The sequence below is a fragment of the Dreissena polymorpha genome, chromosome 10, assembly GCF_020536995.1.
Source record: "Dreissena polymorpha isolate Duluth1 chromosome 10, UMN_Dpol_1.0, whole genome shotgun sequence".
NCBI lineage: Eukaryota > Metazoa > Mollusca > Bivalvia > Myida > Dreissenidae > Dreissena > Dreissena polymorpha.
Genome location: NC_068364.1, coordinates 20,221,107 through 20,238,888, shown reverse-complemented (window position 1 = coordinate 20,238,888; position 17,782 = coordinate 20,221,107). Strand labels below are relative to the sequence as shown.

The 17,782-nt window shown below is 41.3% G+C and overlaps 1 protein-coding gene across 1 annotated transcript; it reads right to left on the bottom strand.

The window, feature by feature from the left end:
* Window positions 1–5,144: 5,144 nt before the first annotated feature.
* Window positions 5,145–11,459, bottom strand: LOC127848979 (uncharacterized). Its single transcript, XM_052381708.1, has 2 exons — window positions 11,337–11,459; window positions 5,145–5,831 (listed from the first exon to the last, which is right to left on the bottom strand). The coding sequence occupies exons 1-2, from the start codon at window positions 11,457–11,459 to the stop codon at window positions 5,145–5,147; spliced, it is 810 nt and encodes a 269-aa protein (XP_052237668.1).
* Between the last annotated feature and the right edge of the window lie 6,323 nt (window positions 11,460–17,782).

The window sequence follows — 17,782 nt, the reverse complement described above, 5'->3', positions numbered from 1 at the left end:
CATCCGGCTTGACAAGGGCATTCAGCCGTCTGTAGTCAACACATGGTCTGATTGATCCGTTCTTCTTTCGTACTAGTACGATAGGACTTGCCCAGGGGGAGGTACTTTTTCTTATGACTCCCTTTTTCAGCAGATCTTCAATAGCTTGTTTCTCCTCATTAGCGTATGCTAAAGGTACAGGTCTTGGTCGCTGTTTGATTGGTGCCGCACCCTCAGTATTTATGCTATGTTCAGCTAAGTGGGTCAACCCAAGATCCCACTCATCTTTACTAAAGGTGTCACCGTGTTTAGCCAACAAGATTGCTAGCGCTTTCTTTTCGACGTCAGACTTACCTTCACTAGATTTGCGCAGTAATGACTCTAGATGCGCTGGGACCTGTATTTTTCCATTTGGTTCATCATTAACCCCTTTTACCTCGGCTGACCTTGTAGTGATTCTTCTTACGGCCACCAAGTTGTCACTTTCTGCTTGATGTTTTGCTTTTGTCAGTACTGAGACTATCTTCTCCATCCTCTCTGCTATTCCTATTTCTGCATCCTGTCTTAGGTTTACTTCCGTTGGATAAGGGTTAAGAACTCTTACCTTGCATGTTGGAGCCTCATTGAGGTTCACTAATGTGGTTGCCATTTGCAAAGGGTACCTCTCTTTAGATAGCTGGTTAGGCTCGACTACGTAGTCAGCCTCCGTATCGTCATCATCTGCTTCAAACCTTTCTATATAAACACTTACCACGGCTTCTGCATGGCCTGGTACTGTCATGTTTTCTGCCACCACTACTCTCCTTGCTTTTCCAATCTTCCCTACCTGGAATATTGGTATCTCCATGCCGTCTAACAGAATTCTGTTCTGACTCAAAAAAGAATGTCTGCCGGCCTCCCATTTTGACCTTTCAGAATATCATACCCAAGCAGAGCATCATCCTCGATGTCCGCCACCATGATATCCCTTGTCACTTGTAGAGGTCCAAGGCTAATATCTAACTTTGTTTGACCAACATCTTTCATTGGTGCTCCTCCTGCACCAACCAACCGGTCAGTTTTATAAACTACGGGACATGCATGCGGGTTTATCTGTTTAAACACCCTGGTTGACACTATGGTCCTTGTCGCTCCAGTATCGGCTGTGAATGTAACAGGAAACCCATTCACTGTTCCCTTTACATACACCCCATCCGCTGATGGCCTGGACCTCTGAACCCGAGCACACTCCTTCGTAACTTGCTGTGTTTTGTCATCTTGATTTTGGCCATCGGTACTTTTTACTGGGACCTCCCTCTGGCCACAAGGGCTGGTCCTTGGAAGTTTAAAGGAGCAGACTTGTCATCGCCATCGACCTTTGTTACCTGATCACCATACAAACATTTGTCGGGGCACTCCCTGGCAAAATGACCTTTCTGTTGGCACCGGTAACAAACAACATCTTGCTTTCTGTTAGGCTTTCCCTTTTTCGCAGTGTCATACATACTCTCTAGATCATCCAGTCGCTTCAGGATCTTTGTTAGGATCTCATCTTTAGGTTCATTATATTGCCTAGGCTGCTGATTACTGTACGAAAAGCACTTACCACCTGTATCTCTGGACCACTGCCTTCTTGTTCCACTACTATCAAACTGTGGCTCTGAGAGCTTCTCTGTAGCCCGACGTGTAGGTCTTCTGTAACGCCTTTCATCTTGCTTTCCTCGCATCTGTAGATAAGTTGCTACGTTGAATACCGCTTCATCTACTGTTGTAGGCTCCTTGTGGAATTCAACTTCAAAACGGGCCTCTTCATCTTGTAGCCCGTCGAGGAAGCGGCGTAAAAGATCTTCTTCCCTAGTTCTTCGGTCTCGTTGTGGATGGGCACGATCGTAGAGCATCTTTAATTCTGACGCGTAGGCTTCAACGCTCTCATCATGACGCTGATTTCTTCTTGTAAACCTTGCCTCGAAGATTTTTGTCGTTTCCACCAACTGAAATCTACTTGATAGTTCAGCCTTGAGGTCTCTGTAGTTGTGCAACACCGCGGGTGGTAGAAGAGTGAATGCTACTGTGGCGGCTTGCCCCTCCAATCGCTGTAAGAGATGGTCAAGGCGTTGATCCTCGTCCAACTGGAGTCGATCTGCTATCGTCTCGAAGCGTGTTACCCAGACTCGCCATTCTTCTTTGCCGTCAAACGCAGGGACCTTCATTAGATCTCTTGGTCTCTGCCTGTAAGGTTCACTACATGCAAAATCATCTGATCGATTATAGAAATGTTGCCTACCATGATCGCCCATGTATTGGTAGCCCTGTTGCCTGGGATTAAAATAATAGGAGTTACCATTAAGGTCTGCTGGTGCTGGGTCTGTTGGATTCTTGCTTACAAAGGGTGGGCTGTTGGTATTCAGTCGAGGATCACTGGATGTAGTCTGTGCTTGAACTTGCGGGCCTTTTGCTGTACCTGTTCTTTGTACTTGCTCTATGCGGGCTTCAAGCTGTGTCTGTCCAGCACGGATATCCTTTACTTCTGAAACCAGATCCCTTAAAGCCCCAGTAAGCCCTTCTAATACTGACCTTGTCTCACTGCTTCGCTTAGGTCTCCTCCTTTCGTTCACCCTATCGGATCTGACTTGTGACTCAGACCCGGATTCCGGTTCGGTGTCTGCGTCACTTACCTGTTGTTGTTGGTCAACAGGTCTGTCTTCCTCATCTGAGCGGGAATTTGTATTGTCCCTGTTAATTCTGAAATGAACCTCAGAGTCGCTTGATACATCATTATTTTCTTTGTTTGCAGCCATCATGGACCAATATAATAATATATATACCAACAATACTCTGAAATAATATTTGTCACGAACAAAATGAATATTATGCTTGTTGTTATTTATTTTTTAAGTTGTTATTGTTGTTTGTTTCGCTGAGCAATAACGTCTTTAAAACGTATTGTGTTGACTTTGTATATCCAACGTTACAATAGCTGATTGACAAAGCTGCTATATAAAAGCTTATTCTTGACAGCTGTTGTAATAACTTTCGTCTGAATGTGAGGCTCTCAGTGCTTTGATTTCTATAAACTGCGTGTAGGACTTTCAGGATTTAGATTTTCACTATAAGGGTTCATATCACGGGATGCACATTTAAATAATGGGATCCCACCGCTGCCACCAAAAAGTTGTAGCGTACTGCCCCGTTTTGTACTACCCCCGTATTGACTTAATTAATTAGTCGTAACAAGTTTCAAGCAAAATAACGCCGCCATAAGTTTACAGATTTATTCTGTATAACGTACGTCGATTGTTGGATTACAACAGCGGATATATAAGACTCTGGAATATCTGGTTCGTGGAGCTAAGCAGTTATTTCTACGTATACAGAAAACGTTAATCGACTTAAAAACATGAGATGAAGAATCTGTATCTCGGATGAGTCACCACAGGATGTAAACAAACGAAGTCAAAAAATGAGACAATTCATGAAGTTGAACTGATTGAAATTTCAAGCGAAACAATTACAAAAAAGAAAGTAGAAAACCTTATCTGCAAACTGGATCGGCGATTCAAGTTTAACTGTTCTCTTGATCATCCACCGAATAGCACCTCTTTAGTTCTTATGATACAAAACACGACCGTTCTTCGTGAAGGCTCGAACCGGAATGATTCCAAAAGAACGCTGATCTTCCTTGGTCGATTCAGCACCCGGTCGACCCGACCTATGATCGAACGACCAACTAAGGCAAATCGACCCGGGTCGACAAGTTCTAAGAATCCAAGATGTCCGCCGTAGCGAATGTAAACAAAGCTCTGATGAGGACTTACCAAGAGCGATTTTTAGTAAAATGAGATATATGACAAAGAGGAAACTAACTATTAAAACTCTGTGGTGAGTTGTAATGGATATACATATTACAAAAAAATGGAAACTGCTTCGCTCCTTACAAGTGTTTAGCAACAATAAAATAATTAAACGTTTATGGAAGCTAAAATTACAGTGAGGGGGGTTTTACTTATAAAATGCATTCTGTATAGACATAATAAATATGCAGTCATGTATTTGCATAAAATTCCCTCACTGGTGATCATCAAAACTCTTGGAATGTTAATACATGTATTAAAAGGTAAGTGTTCATTTACTACATAAATAGTATAATTTAATAACAAATATTAATATTCAGAATATCATTGAACAAAAGGTGGGGCGCATCATTACCCCCTCCTGCAGGAAGGCTAAGCTCCTGCAGCCTTAACAAACAATGAGGTACCAACAATGATATAACTATTAAACTGTTAACAATAACAAGCAATATATAATAATTGAGATCAATTACTTTTGAGATCACAAAATCACTGTTCACTTTGAAAATGTCACCTTCCACAGTGTATTCATACACTTAAGAATGTCACTCGAGGTTCACACACACAAGATGTCACTTGACGTTAAACACAATATAATTGAATAAAATTAAGCACTCTTATGTATCACAGAAATCTTACACAGTGTATTCATACACTAAAAAATGTCACTTGAGGTTCACACACACAAGAATGTCTCTTGAAGTTAAACACAATATTATTAAATAAAATTAAGCACTCTTTTGTATCACAGAAATCTTAAAACACATTTGTTTTAATTGTCCTGACACTTTGTAATAGTTTGTAAGTTAACTGTTCATGTTGTATAAATTAAATGCCCATATTTATTTTCACAGGTAAAGATCTTCAAGAAGAGTCCACAGGTGGGGGGGGGAAATACCCGTACCATGCCCCCATAAGCGACCAATGCACAGTACGGACTGACCACCCACGCGGTGATCAGCGAATACCCAGATAGCACCAACTGGTACTACGTGGGCCCGCTTCCCAGCAGGCGCGACGAATACCCACCAAGTGCCCGCGTGGATTACCAGCACTTAGTGGGCCCCTGCAATTCAAGCAGAAGGCGATCATTTCCAAGGCATTGTTACATTTTGCGCGGCCTCATGTTTTCCTTGTCCCGCCTTCGACTATCAATAGCTCTCTCGATGGAAGTTACTCTGCGTTCCAAACGACGAAGCTCGTCCAGTATCCTTTCGGTGTTCCTGGCGGTGGCTTGACAGGCTTGAGCAGCTGTCTCCGATGCTCTCTGGATAGCTTGCAGTTCGGCATTGGGTTGTCCTTTCTCTGTTTGAGACGCCTTTTCTGACATTGATATTATCTCATAGGGAGCGGATCCGCCCTGTCCTGTTCTGTAGGAAGAATGTCCACTGGTTCGTCCTGGAGAGGTGTGGCTGCCTGGGCCTTAGGGGATGACTGTGGTGTCTTCAAGGTTTGGACCAGTGCTGTCAAAGGATCTTCATCAAAGCTAGGGGCCGTGTACAGTGCTGGGTTAACAAGAGCAGTTGATTGGTCAGGGAATATTTCCTGGGATTCTACCATTGATCTGGGTAGCACGTACCTCTGATCTGTATACTGCGGACTTAATGGAAGCGACATGGTTGATGGTGAGAAGTCCGCCTTCCTCTTCAACGGCCTCACATCCAGGAGCCATGGTGGAAGTGCTGGTTCCTCTGGATCCATAAACATGTCATCGTCTTCTTCCCTTATCGGGGTCATATCGTTGGCTGACACAAACCAAGGAACGTTGGACTTGATCAGTATCTGTTTAAGGTCAATGTTCTGATTGCTGCCAACTGCCCTCACATGGCCCGCGTATTTGGTGAGGTGTTTTAGTAAATCATCCCTGGTTTCACACCGGAACTTGCATAGGGTGCAGAAAAAGGGAACTTGCTTTTCTGGTACGTGGTCTCTCAGTATGTGGGCCACCAGTCTCCCCTTTCTGTCCACTTTGCCGCAATGGCTACAACGATATGCGAGACCCCCATTGGATAACCTGTTCATCTGAAAATATAGCATTTTAAAGAAACGTTTAATGTGGAGCGATAAAACTTGTAAACCTGTGGTGACTCCTGTGTATAACTGTTGGTTCTGTTTTGCTTTGTTTAAACAGTAAATGATTTCTTTACCATCTGAATTTGGCGCGGAAAAAATTGTTATAATGTATGTTACAGCGCGGATCTAAGTATTTTTTGTTTTCTGTTTCAGATTATTGGCCAAGACTTTTGCCCATTTAGGTGCGTTCTGGCCCCGGTAGGGTTTCAGCTTGTTGTGATGTGTGTTGCGTATTGGACCATTCTTACCCATCTGGATAGTGAAATTGACTGGGGACCTCATTTCTATCTCTGGAAACGGACCATCATAAGCTTTCTCTAACTTTGGGTTTATACCTACCTGCCGGCCTTCATGCAAGAACCAAACTAAGTCGCCCACCTGGTATTGCAGGAAATTCAACTTTACATCGTGTATCTCCTTGCTTCTTTCGGCTGACTTCTGTAATTGTTTCCGGACCAGGTCATGCGTGCGTTGGAGCCTCGCCTTAGTTTCTATTATAAAATCGACTTCTGAAATATCATGGTTCTGTGCGGGGTTCACATGTCCAAATATTACACTGCTAGGTAGTCTCACCTCTCTCCCAATCATCACCATATTTGGTGATAACTTCGTGCTTTCATGTGGTGTCGCTCTGTACGCTCCTGCTAGAGCTTCAAGGTGCAAGTCCCATTCATCTTGTTCGTCTGCTAGGTAACACCTTATCATCCTCAATAATGACCGGTTAAACCTTTCTACCTGTCCATTCCCTCTTGGGTTTCTAGCACTCGTCCTGGTTTTCTTGATTTCTAGCAGTTCACATAACTCCAGTATTAACTTACTTTCAAATGCTGAGCCCTGGTCACTGTGTATCGACAGTGGTGTCCCCCATCTACTAACGATTTTGTCCAGAATGACTTTTCCACATGTCTCAGCTGTCTGGTCTGGTACTGCTACTACTTCTACATATTTAGAAAAAATGTCTGTTAGAACTAAGACATACCTGTTTTTTCTTTCTGTTATGGGAAAGGGACCTGTGAAGTCAAGTGCAAGCACATCCAATGGAGCTCCAACTCTTATGTGTCCCAGTGGAGCTTTTGGCTTTCTTGACGGCTTCTTATCGGCTTCGCAGATATCGCAATGGTGGACATATAGCGTGACGTCACTTTTCAGCGCGTACCAGAAGTAACTTTCCAGGATTCGGTGTTTGGTTCTCTTGATGCCCATGTGTCCAGCAGTTACTGGGTCATGTGCCTGTTTCATCACATCTTTACGTAAAGCTTGTGGGACCACTAGCTGTAAACGATCATCACCGTTACCTGTTTTCTGAAACCTTCGATACAACGTACCAGAGTGTATTTCCAAGGTGTCCCATATGATCCAATAGTGCCGGGTTTCTGGACTTTTGTCGAGCATATCATCTTGCTTAGGTTTGACTCCGGCCAACTTCGCTTCAAGGATTGGTCTGATCTGTGCATCTTCCTTCTGTTTCTGACTCATTTCTGCTGTGCTGAAGATAGCTGCCCATGGTTGTCTGCTTTCGGGTACCATTTGATCTCTCGATGTGCCGGGTGTGTTTCCATTACCATTTGAAACGGCTCTTACCGGCTCAATCTTTGTGCCATCTTCCTCATCCTTTACCCTTTCATGAACTGCGCACTTTTGGTCCTCGGTTTGGTCGCTTACCTTTCTGTCCAGAGCCATTGTTTCGGATCGCCTAAGGCATTTCTTGCAAGGTCCACATTTGAGTGGTTCCATCATGTCTACATCTGGACAATTGCAATCTTTGGGATTCGTACATCTGGACAATGCGTCACAATGCCCCATCCTTTTACCTGCCCTGTACTCTATTGTGAAGTCATACCTCGACAATATATCGATCCATCTCGCGATCTTACTGCTCGGCTCTTTCAAACTGAACAACCATACAAGTGTCTGATGGTCGGTTCTTACTACAAAGTGCCTTCCCAATAGGTACTGACGGAAGTACTGTATGAAGTAGACGACTGCTAGGAGTTCTTGTTCTGTAATACAGTAGTTCCGTTCAGCTTTATTGGTTGCCCTGCTGGCGTAGGCTATCACGCGCTCCCGACCTTCCTGCATTTGAGAGAGCACCGCCCCAAGTCCGATCCCGGAGGCGTCCGTGTCGAGGTAAAAGCTGCCTGCTTCATTCAATGGGTAGCCGATCACATCTGGACCAATTAAGGCTTGCTTCAACGCATTGAATGCTTCCTCGCATTCTGTTGTCCAATGAAAGGCACTGTCGACCTTGGTCAAGTTCGTAAGGGGCCTTGCAATCTTGGCAAAGTTTTGTACAAAGCGCCTGTAATATGACCCAGTTGCCACAAACTGCTTTACCTGTTTTGGTGTAGTAGGCCTAGGCCACTCTACTATTTTGGCTATGTTGGAGCCTTCGGGGCGCACCCCCTTGCTGCTAACAATGTGACCCAGGAAGACCACTTCCTCTTGTAGCAGGTTGCATTTATCCGGCTTCAATTTCAGTCCGGCTTCGTTGATGCGTGTCAGTACCTCTTCAAGTCGTTGCATATGTTGCTCCAGGTCAGATGCATAGACCACGATGTCGTCAATGTATACAAGGCATGTTTCCCACTGAAGACCCTGAAGAACCAGCTCGATGACTCTTTGAAAAGTACTGGCCGAATTATTAAGCCCAAATGCCATTCGCGTCATTTCGTATTGTCCAAATTTACATACAAAGGCGCTTTTTGGAATGTCTTCATCCTTCAGCGGTATCTGGAAATACCCAGATGTGAGGTCGAGGCTACTGAAATACTTTGCTCTTGCGACTGCATCAAGACACTCTTGTACTCTGGGCATGGGAAAACCATCCGGCTTGACAAGGGCATTCAGCCGTCTGTAGTCAACACATGGTCTGATTGATCCGTTCTTCTTTCGTACTAGTACGATAGGACTTGCCCAGGGGGGGGGGGTACTTTTTCTTATGACTCCCTTTTTCAGCAGATCTTCAATAGCTTGTTTCTCCTCATTAGCGTATGCTAAAGGTACAGGTCTTGGTCGCTGTTTGATTGGTGCCGCACCCTCAGTATTTATGCTATGTTCAGCTAAGTGGGTCAACCCAAGATCCCACTCATCTTTACTAAAGGTGTCACCGTGTTTAGCCAACAAGCTTGCTAGCGCTTTCTTTTCGACGTCAGACTTACCTTCACTAGATTTGCGCAGTAATGACTCTGATGCGCTGGGACCTGTATTTTCCATTTGGTTCATCATTAACCCCTTTTACCTCGGCTGACCTTGTAGTGATTCTTCTTACGGCCACCAAGTTGTCACTTTCTGCTTGATGTTCTGCTTTTGTCAGTACTGAGACTATCTTCTCCATCCTCTCTGCTATTCCTATTTCTGCATCCTGTCTTAGGTTTACTTCCGTTGGATAAGGGTTAAGAACTCTTACCTTGCATGTTGGAGCCTCATTGAGGTTCACTAATGTGGTTGCCATTTGCAAAGGGTACCTCTCTTTAAATAGCTGGTTAGGCTCGACTACGTAGTCAGCCTCCGTATCGTCATCATCTGCTTCAAACCTTTCTATATAAACACTTACCACGGCTTCTGCATGGCCTGGTACTGTCATGTTTTCTGCCACCACTACTCTCCTTGCTTTTCCAATCTTCCCTACCTGGAATATTGGTATCTCCATGCCGTCTAACAGAATTCTGTTCTGACTCAAAAGAATGTCTGCCGGCCTCCCATTTTGACCTTTCAGAATATCATACCCAAGCAGAGCATCATCCTCGATGTCCGCCACCATGATATCCCTTGTCACTTGTAGAGGTCCAAGGCTAATATCTAACTTTGTTTGACCAACATCTTTTATTGGTGCTCCTCCTGCACCAACCAACCGGTCAGTTTTATAAACTACGGGACATGCATGCGGGTTTATCTGTTTAAACACCCTGGTTGACACTATGGTCCTTGTCGCTCCAGTATCGGCTGTGAATGTAACAGGAAACCCATTCACTGTTCCCTTTACATACACCCCATCCGCTGATGGCCTGGACCTCTGAACCCGAGCACACTCCTTCGTAACTTGCTGTGTTTTGTCATCTTGATTTTGGCCTTCGGTACTTTTTACTGGGACCTCCCTCTGGCCACAAGGGCTGGTCATTGGAAGTTTAAAGGAGCAGACTTGTCATCGCCATCGACCTTTGTTACCTGATCACCATACAAACATTTGTCGGGGCACTCCCTGGCAAAATGACCTTTCTGTTGGCACCGGTAACAAACAACATCTTGCTTTCTGTTAGGCTTTCCCTTTTTCGCAGTGTCATACATACTCTCTAGATCATCCAGTCGCTTCAGGATCTTTGTTAGGATCTCATCTTTAGGTTCATTATATTGCCTAGGCTGCTGATTACTGTACGAAAAGCACTTACCACCTGTATCTCTGGACCACTGCCTTCTTGTTCCACTACTATCAAACTGTGGCTCTGAGAGCTTCTCTGTAGCCCGACGTGTAGGTCTTCTGTAACGCCTTTCATCTTGCTTTCCTCGCATCTGTAGATAAGTTGCTACGTTGAATACCGCTTCATCTACTGTTGAAGGCTCCTTGTGGAATTCAACTTCAAAACGGGCCTCTTCATCTTGTAGCCCGTCGAGGAAGCGGCGTACAAGATCTTCTTCCCTAGTTCTTCGGTCTCGTTGTGGATGGGCACGATCGTAGAGCATCTTTAATTCTGACGCGTAGGCTTCAACGCTCTCATCATGACGCTGATTTCTTCTTGTAAACCTTGCCTCGAAGATTTTTGTCGTTTCCACCAACTGAAATCTACTTGATAGTTCAGCCTTGAGGTCTCTGTAGTTGTGCAACACCGCGGGTGGTAGAAGAGTGAATGCTACTGTGGCGGCTTGCCCCTCCAATCGCTGTAAGAGATGGTCAAGGCGTTGATCCTCGTCCAACTGGAGTCGATCTGCTATCGTCTCGAAGCGTGTTACCCAGACTCGCCATTCTTCTTTGCCGTCAAACGCAGGGACCTTCATTAGATCTCTTGGTCTCTGCCTGTAAGGTTCACTACATGCAAAATCATCTGATCGATTATAGAAATGTTGCCTACCATGATCGCCCATGTATTGGTAGCCCTGTTGCCTGGGATTATAATAATAGGAGTTACCATTAAGGTCTGCTGGTGCTGGGTCTGTTGGATTCTTGCTTACAAAGGGTGGGCTGTTGGTATTCAGTCGAGGATCACTGGATGTAGTCTGTGCTTGAACTTGCGGGCCTTTTGCTGTACCTGTTCTTTGTACTTGCTCTATGCGGGCTTCAAGCTGTGTCTGTCCAGCACGGATATCCTTTACTTCTGAAACCAGATCCCTTAAAGCCCCAGTAAGCCCTTCTAATACTGACCTTGTCTCATTGCTTCGCTTAGGTCTCCTCCTTTCGTTCACCCTATCGGATCTGACTTGTGACTCAGACCCGGATTCCGGTTCGGTGTCTGCGTCACTTACCTGTTGTTGTTGGTCAACAGGTCTGTCTTCCTCATCTGAGCGGGAATTTGTATTGTCCCTGTTAATTCTGAAATGAACCTCAGAGTCGCTTGATACATCATTATTTTCTTTGTTTGCAGCCATCATGGACCAATATAATAATATATATACCAACAATACTCTGAAATAATATTTGTCACGAACAAAATGAATATTATGCTTGTTGTTATTTATTTTTTAAGTTGTTATTGTTGTTTGTTTCGCTGAGCAATAACGTCTTTAAAACGTATTGTGTTGACTTTGTATATCCAACGTTACAATAGCTGATTGACAAAGCTGCTATATAAAGGCTTATTCTTGACAGCTGTTGTAATAACTTTCGTCTGAATGTGAGGCTCTCAGTGCTTTGATTTCTATAAACTGCGTGTAGGACTTTCAGGATTTAGATTTTCACTATAAGGGTTCATATCACGGGATGCACATTTAAATAATGGGATCCCACCGCTGCCACCAAAAAGTTGTAGCGTACTGCCCCGTTTTGTACTACCCCGTATTGACTTAATTAATTAGTCGTAACAAGTTTCAAGCAAAATAACGCCGCCATAAGTTTACAGATTTATTCTGTATAACGTACGTCGATTGTTGGATTACAACAGCGGATATATAAGACTCTGGAATATCTGGTTCGTGGAGCTAAGCAGTTATTTCTACGTATACAGAAAACGTTAATCGACTTAAAAAAATGAGATGAAGAATCTGTATCTCGGATGAGTCACCACAGGATGTAAACAAACGAAGTCAAAAAATGAGACAATTCATGAAGTTGAACCGATTGAAATTTCAAGCGAAACAATTACAAAAAAGAAAGTAGAAAACCTTATCTGCAAACTGGATCGGCGATTCAAGTTTAACTGTTCTCTTTATCATCCACCGAATAGCACCTCTTTAGTTCTTATGATACAAAACACGACCGTTCTTCGTGAAGGCTCGAACCGGAATGATTCCAAAAGAACGCTGATCTTCCTTGGTCGATTCAGCACCCGGTCGACCCGACCTATGATCGAACGACCAACTAAGGCAAATCGACCCGGGTCGACAAGTTCTAAGAATCCAAGATGGCCGCCGTAGCGAATGTAAACAAAGCTCTGATGAGGACTTACCAAGAGCGATTTTTAGTAAAATGAGATATATGACATAGAGGAAACTAACTATTAAAACTCTGTGGTGAGTTGTAATGGATATACATATTACAAAAAAATGGAAACTGCTTCGCTCCTTACAAGTATTTAGCAACAATAAAATAATTAAACGTTTATGGAAGCTAAAATTACAGTGAGGGGGGTTTTACTTATAAAATGCATTCTGTATAGACATAATAAATATGCAGTCATGTATTTGTATAAAATTCCCTCACTGGTGATCATCAAAACTCTTGGAATGTTAATACATGTATTAAAAGGTAAGTGTTCATTTACTACATAAATAGTATAATTTAATAACAAATATTAATATTCAGAATATCATTGAACAAAAGGTGGGGCGCATCAATATTGCATATCATTTAGTACTTAAAGTAGCCGTCTTTTGGAGCAAGATATTGGCATATTATTCAATGTGTAAAGTAGCCCTCTTTTGGAGTAAGATATCGCATATCATTTAGTACTTAAAGTAGCCCTCTTTTGGAGAAAGTATTGGCATATTATTCAATGTGTAAAAAAGCCCTCTTTTGGAGTAAGATATCGGCACATTATTAAATATGTAAAGTACCCCTCTTTTGGAGTAAGATATTGCATATCATTTAGTACTTAAAGTAGCCCTCTTTTGGAGCAAGTATTGGCATATTATTCAATGTGTAAAGTAGCCGTCTTTTAGAGAAAGATATTGGCATAATATTTAATGTGTAAAGTAGCCTCTTTTGGAGTATGATATTGGCATATTATTCAATGTGTAAAGTAGCCCTCTTTTGGAGTACGATATTGGCATATTATTTAATGTGTAGAGTAGCCCTCTTTTGGAGTAAGATATTTGCATATTATTTAATGTGTAGAGTAGCCCTCTTTTGGAGTATGATATTGGCATATTATTTAATGTGTAGAGTAGCCCTCTTTTGGAGTACGATATTGGCATATTATTTAATGTGTAGAGTAGCCCTCTTTTGGAGTACGATATTGGCATATTATTTAATGTGTAGAGTAGCCCTCTTTTGGAGTACGATATTGGCATATTATTTAATGTGTAGAGTAGCCCTCTTATGGAGTAAGATATTTGCATATTATTTAAAATGCAAAGTAATTCTCTTTTGGAGTGAGATATTGGCATATTATTAAATGTGTTACGTTGACGTGTGTGAAGTTAGCTTATTTAGCCTATTAAGCCTATTTAGCCTATTTAGCCGGTAAAGTACATATGTTGATACATACATCCTTTTTAGACCATTTAGCCTATTGAGCTGAAATAGTAAGCTTATTAAGCATATTTAGCAAGTTTGGTACATATTTTCATAGTATATTATATGAGTGTGCATTATTCCCATGGCGAGTGGTTATGCAGCTTTAAGGGCCCATTTCGGACAAACAAAAGCTATCCCCCGGAAGCGACCTAGTGCACGCTGAACTTCCGTCGGCTGTCTGTCGGGCAGATCTAGTTTCGGCCCGGGGTTGTAATTAGGGTCGGCGTCGACTACAGCCTATTTAGCGTGTTATGCTCTATTTACATGGCGAGTGGGTATGCACCTTTTAGGGCCCATTTCGGACAAACAAGAGTTATCCCCCAAAAGCGACCTAATGCTAGCTGAATTCCCGTCGGTTGCCTGTCGGGAAGATCTAGTTTCGGCATTGGGTTTTAATAAGGGTCGGCGTCGCCTACAGCCTATTTAGCGTATTATGCTCTATTAACATGGCGAGTGGGTATACACCTTGAATAGCCCATTTCGGACAAACAAGAGTTATATCCCGGAAGCGACCTAGTGCACGCTTAACTCCTGTCGGCTGCCTGTCGGGCTGATCTAGTTTCGTATGCTCTATTTACATGGCGAGTGGGTATGCACCTATAAGGGCCCATTTAGTACAAACAAGAGTTATCCCCCGTAATCGACTTAGTGCACACTGAACACCCGTAGGCTGCCTGTCAGACTGATCGAGTTTCTGCCTGGGATTTTAATTAGGGTCGGCGTCACCTACAGCCTATTTAGCGTATTATGCTCTATTTACATGGCGAGTGGGTATGCACCTTTAAGGGCACATTTCGGACAAACAAGAGTTATCCCCCGGAAGCGACCTAGTTCACGCTGTCTACGTATTTACTAAACTTGTTAAATAGGCTGTTAAATAGGCTAAATAGGATGCATTTGTCTATTTCTGTACTTAACTTGCTAAATAGGCTGTTAAATAGACTAAATACGCTAAATAGGATGTATGTATCTACGTATGTACTAATCTTGTTAAATAGTCTAAATAGGCTGTTAAATAGGCTAAGTATGCTAAATAGGATGTATGTGTCTACGTATGTACTAAACTTGCTAAATATGCTAAATAGGCTGTTAAATAGGCTAAATATGATGTATGTGTCAACGTATGTACTAAACTTGCTAAATAGGCTAAATAGGCTGTTCAAAAGGCTAAATAGGCTAAATAGAATGTATTTGTCCTTGTATGTACTAAACTTGCTAAATAGGCTGTTAAATATGCTGAATAGGCTAAATAGGATGTATGTGTCTATGTATGTACTTAACTTGCTAAATAGGCTAAATAGGATATATGTGTCTACGTATGTACTGAACTTGCCAGAAAGGCTGTTAAATACGCTAAATGGGCTAAATAGCATGTATGTTTTAACCGATGTACTAAACTTTCTTAATATGCTAAAAAGGCTTAAAAGGCTGTTAAATATGCTAAATAGGTTACATAGGATGTATGTTGCAACCCATGCACTAATAGGCTAAATAGGATATCTTCACACACGTGTAAAGTTGCCGTCTTTTGGAGTAAGATATTAACATATTATTCAATGTGTAAAGTAACCCTCTTTTGGAGTAAGATATCGGCATAATATTCAAATGTGTAAAGTAGCCCTAGTAAGATATTGGCATCTTATTCAATGTGTAAAGTAGCCCTCGTTCGAAAAACACGGAGGCAATTTTCATAAGGCAATCGGAATTGTTAATAATTTATCTTTATCATGAATAAAACCAAATGTATTGCTTCATTTCAGAGGATTTTATTTCAGACCAATTTTACCAAAAAAACAACAGACAACATCATTCATATAAATGACAACACAATAACAAATCCATGATATATATATAGCACACATGTTTCTCCCTGTATATATTTATTTATTTATTTATTTAATTATTTATTTATATTTATATTCAATTATTTATTTATATATTAATTTATATATATCCATTTTAAATAATATTCATGATCATTTTACATATGCGAAACTAAATACATTATATTTTAGAACTTGCTCAACAGTACAGTTTTTCCCGTAATTTACTCCTGAAACAAAACGGAGACTTTGAGTCGAAAATCGTCTGCTACCTGACAAATGTGAATAAAAAGACTTGTTAACAAATTTTCATATTTTTGAAAACATTTTCTTAAATTACGTTGTTAACTAAATTGTAATATTTGGGTGTTTAATAAATATAAAAACATGGGAAAAAGATCAAAGTTAAAAATATACCTGCGCTGAAGTTAAAATTCGAGACCCAAAGAAGTGAAAGCTGACGCGCTATTGCTGCATCACGAGGACATTTACAATGGATGGTAGTTTTAACGCCGTAACGGTGATGTATGTTTTTTCTTTCATTATCGATGTTACCTTACAAACACTCTACTATTTTTTCGATCAATTACTATAAATAAATTAATATATATTCTTTAAAAAAATCTAGGTCATAAGTGTTGTTTGCTTGTTTAAAACGCATTGTGATGATATTGTACGAAATCATCCGATGATCAACGTAATTTGGCTGAGGCAGTGTATGATTTACTGATGACCTCAATTGTTTGTCAATTACGTCTAATTTTTATTTGATGGTCAGCGATGTTGCGCGTAATTTCGTTAAAACTTTAATATCAATATAACATGAAATTACTAGGGTAATGTAAAATAGTGCTATGCTACAGCACTGTATATGTCTGCAGCTTAATTTGAAAACCTGCGCATACTACACACATAAAAAAGGAGCCGGTCACTGGTAAAAACCGAGCGTAATGCATGTGCGTAAAGTATTGTTCCAGATTACCTTGTGCAGTCCGCGCATGATTATCAGCCTCAGGGACGACACGTTCCATCTAGAATAGTGTGTTTTCCTTTAAATGAAAAAAAAAATAAGTTTCTTGCTTGATAAGCCGGTGCGGACTACTCAAGCTATTTTGCGAAGAAACGTTCCACGAATACTTTGTAAATTTCATTTCACGCCACATTGCCGAGTTTTTCGACATATATAGTCACACTCAAGTGTATTGTGTATGCCACCCCGCCTTTTTATTTTCTATTACCGATTTACACTTAAAATATACAGTTAAAAACGCACACTTTCAAATACATACATGCTATATGTTCGCATATTGGTTGCAAAAAAATTAGTAGTATTACATTTACGATTGCGAATATACACATCTTCACAACATATAATCAATGTATAGGATGAAACAACACTATTTCACTGGTTACAGTGTCACACAAATATGGAATATGTATACATTTTAAAATTAAAATGATTTCAGTGACAATATTTGACAATAAAACATTTTTAGGCAACCATTGTCTGAAAATAAAAATGATATAAATAATTAAAAAAACAACATGAATGCTTAATACAATTTTCTAATAGAAAATCTTTAACGCAGTGTAGCCCATTAAAATGCATTCAATGTTGATACGCGTTATATTTTCAACGTTTCAACGTATAATTTGAGCGTATACTTTTCTGTAACTTAACTTTGGATAGCTACAATTAAATTATAATGATGTCTGCATTCACTTTTAACACCAAGATTAAAAAAAATAATGTCAGCTAGGTTCAATACACAAACAAGACGAATCAATTAATATACTCAAACAAACTCACAACAATTATGTTTTTACTATTTTCATTTCTGTCTACAGCAAATAAAGTAGGAAACCACAGTTAAGTATCGTGTTTAAAGGGCGTTGCTTTTTATCAAAACTCTAACTTTTAACAACTATATGTGTTGTGAAGCATTGGTTATGTACGTAACGCAACTTGTTGACTGCATGTGCACGGAATCATCAGTCATCTCCGTAGCGGAACTAGTTGACTGCATGTGCTTGAAAGCCTCGGTAATCTCCGTGGCGGAACGAGTTGACTTCATTTGTTCGGAAACCTCGGTCATCACTGTGGCGGAACGAGTTGACTGCATGTGTTCGGAAGCCTCGGGCATCTTCGTAGCGGAACGAGTTGACTTCTGTGTAGACAAGCCTCTACACGCAGA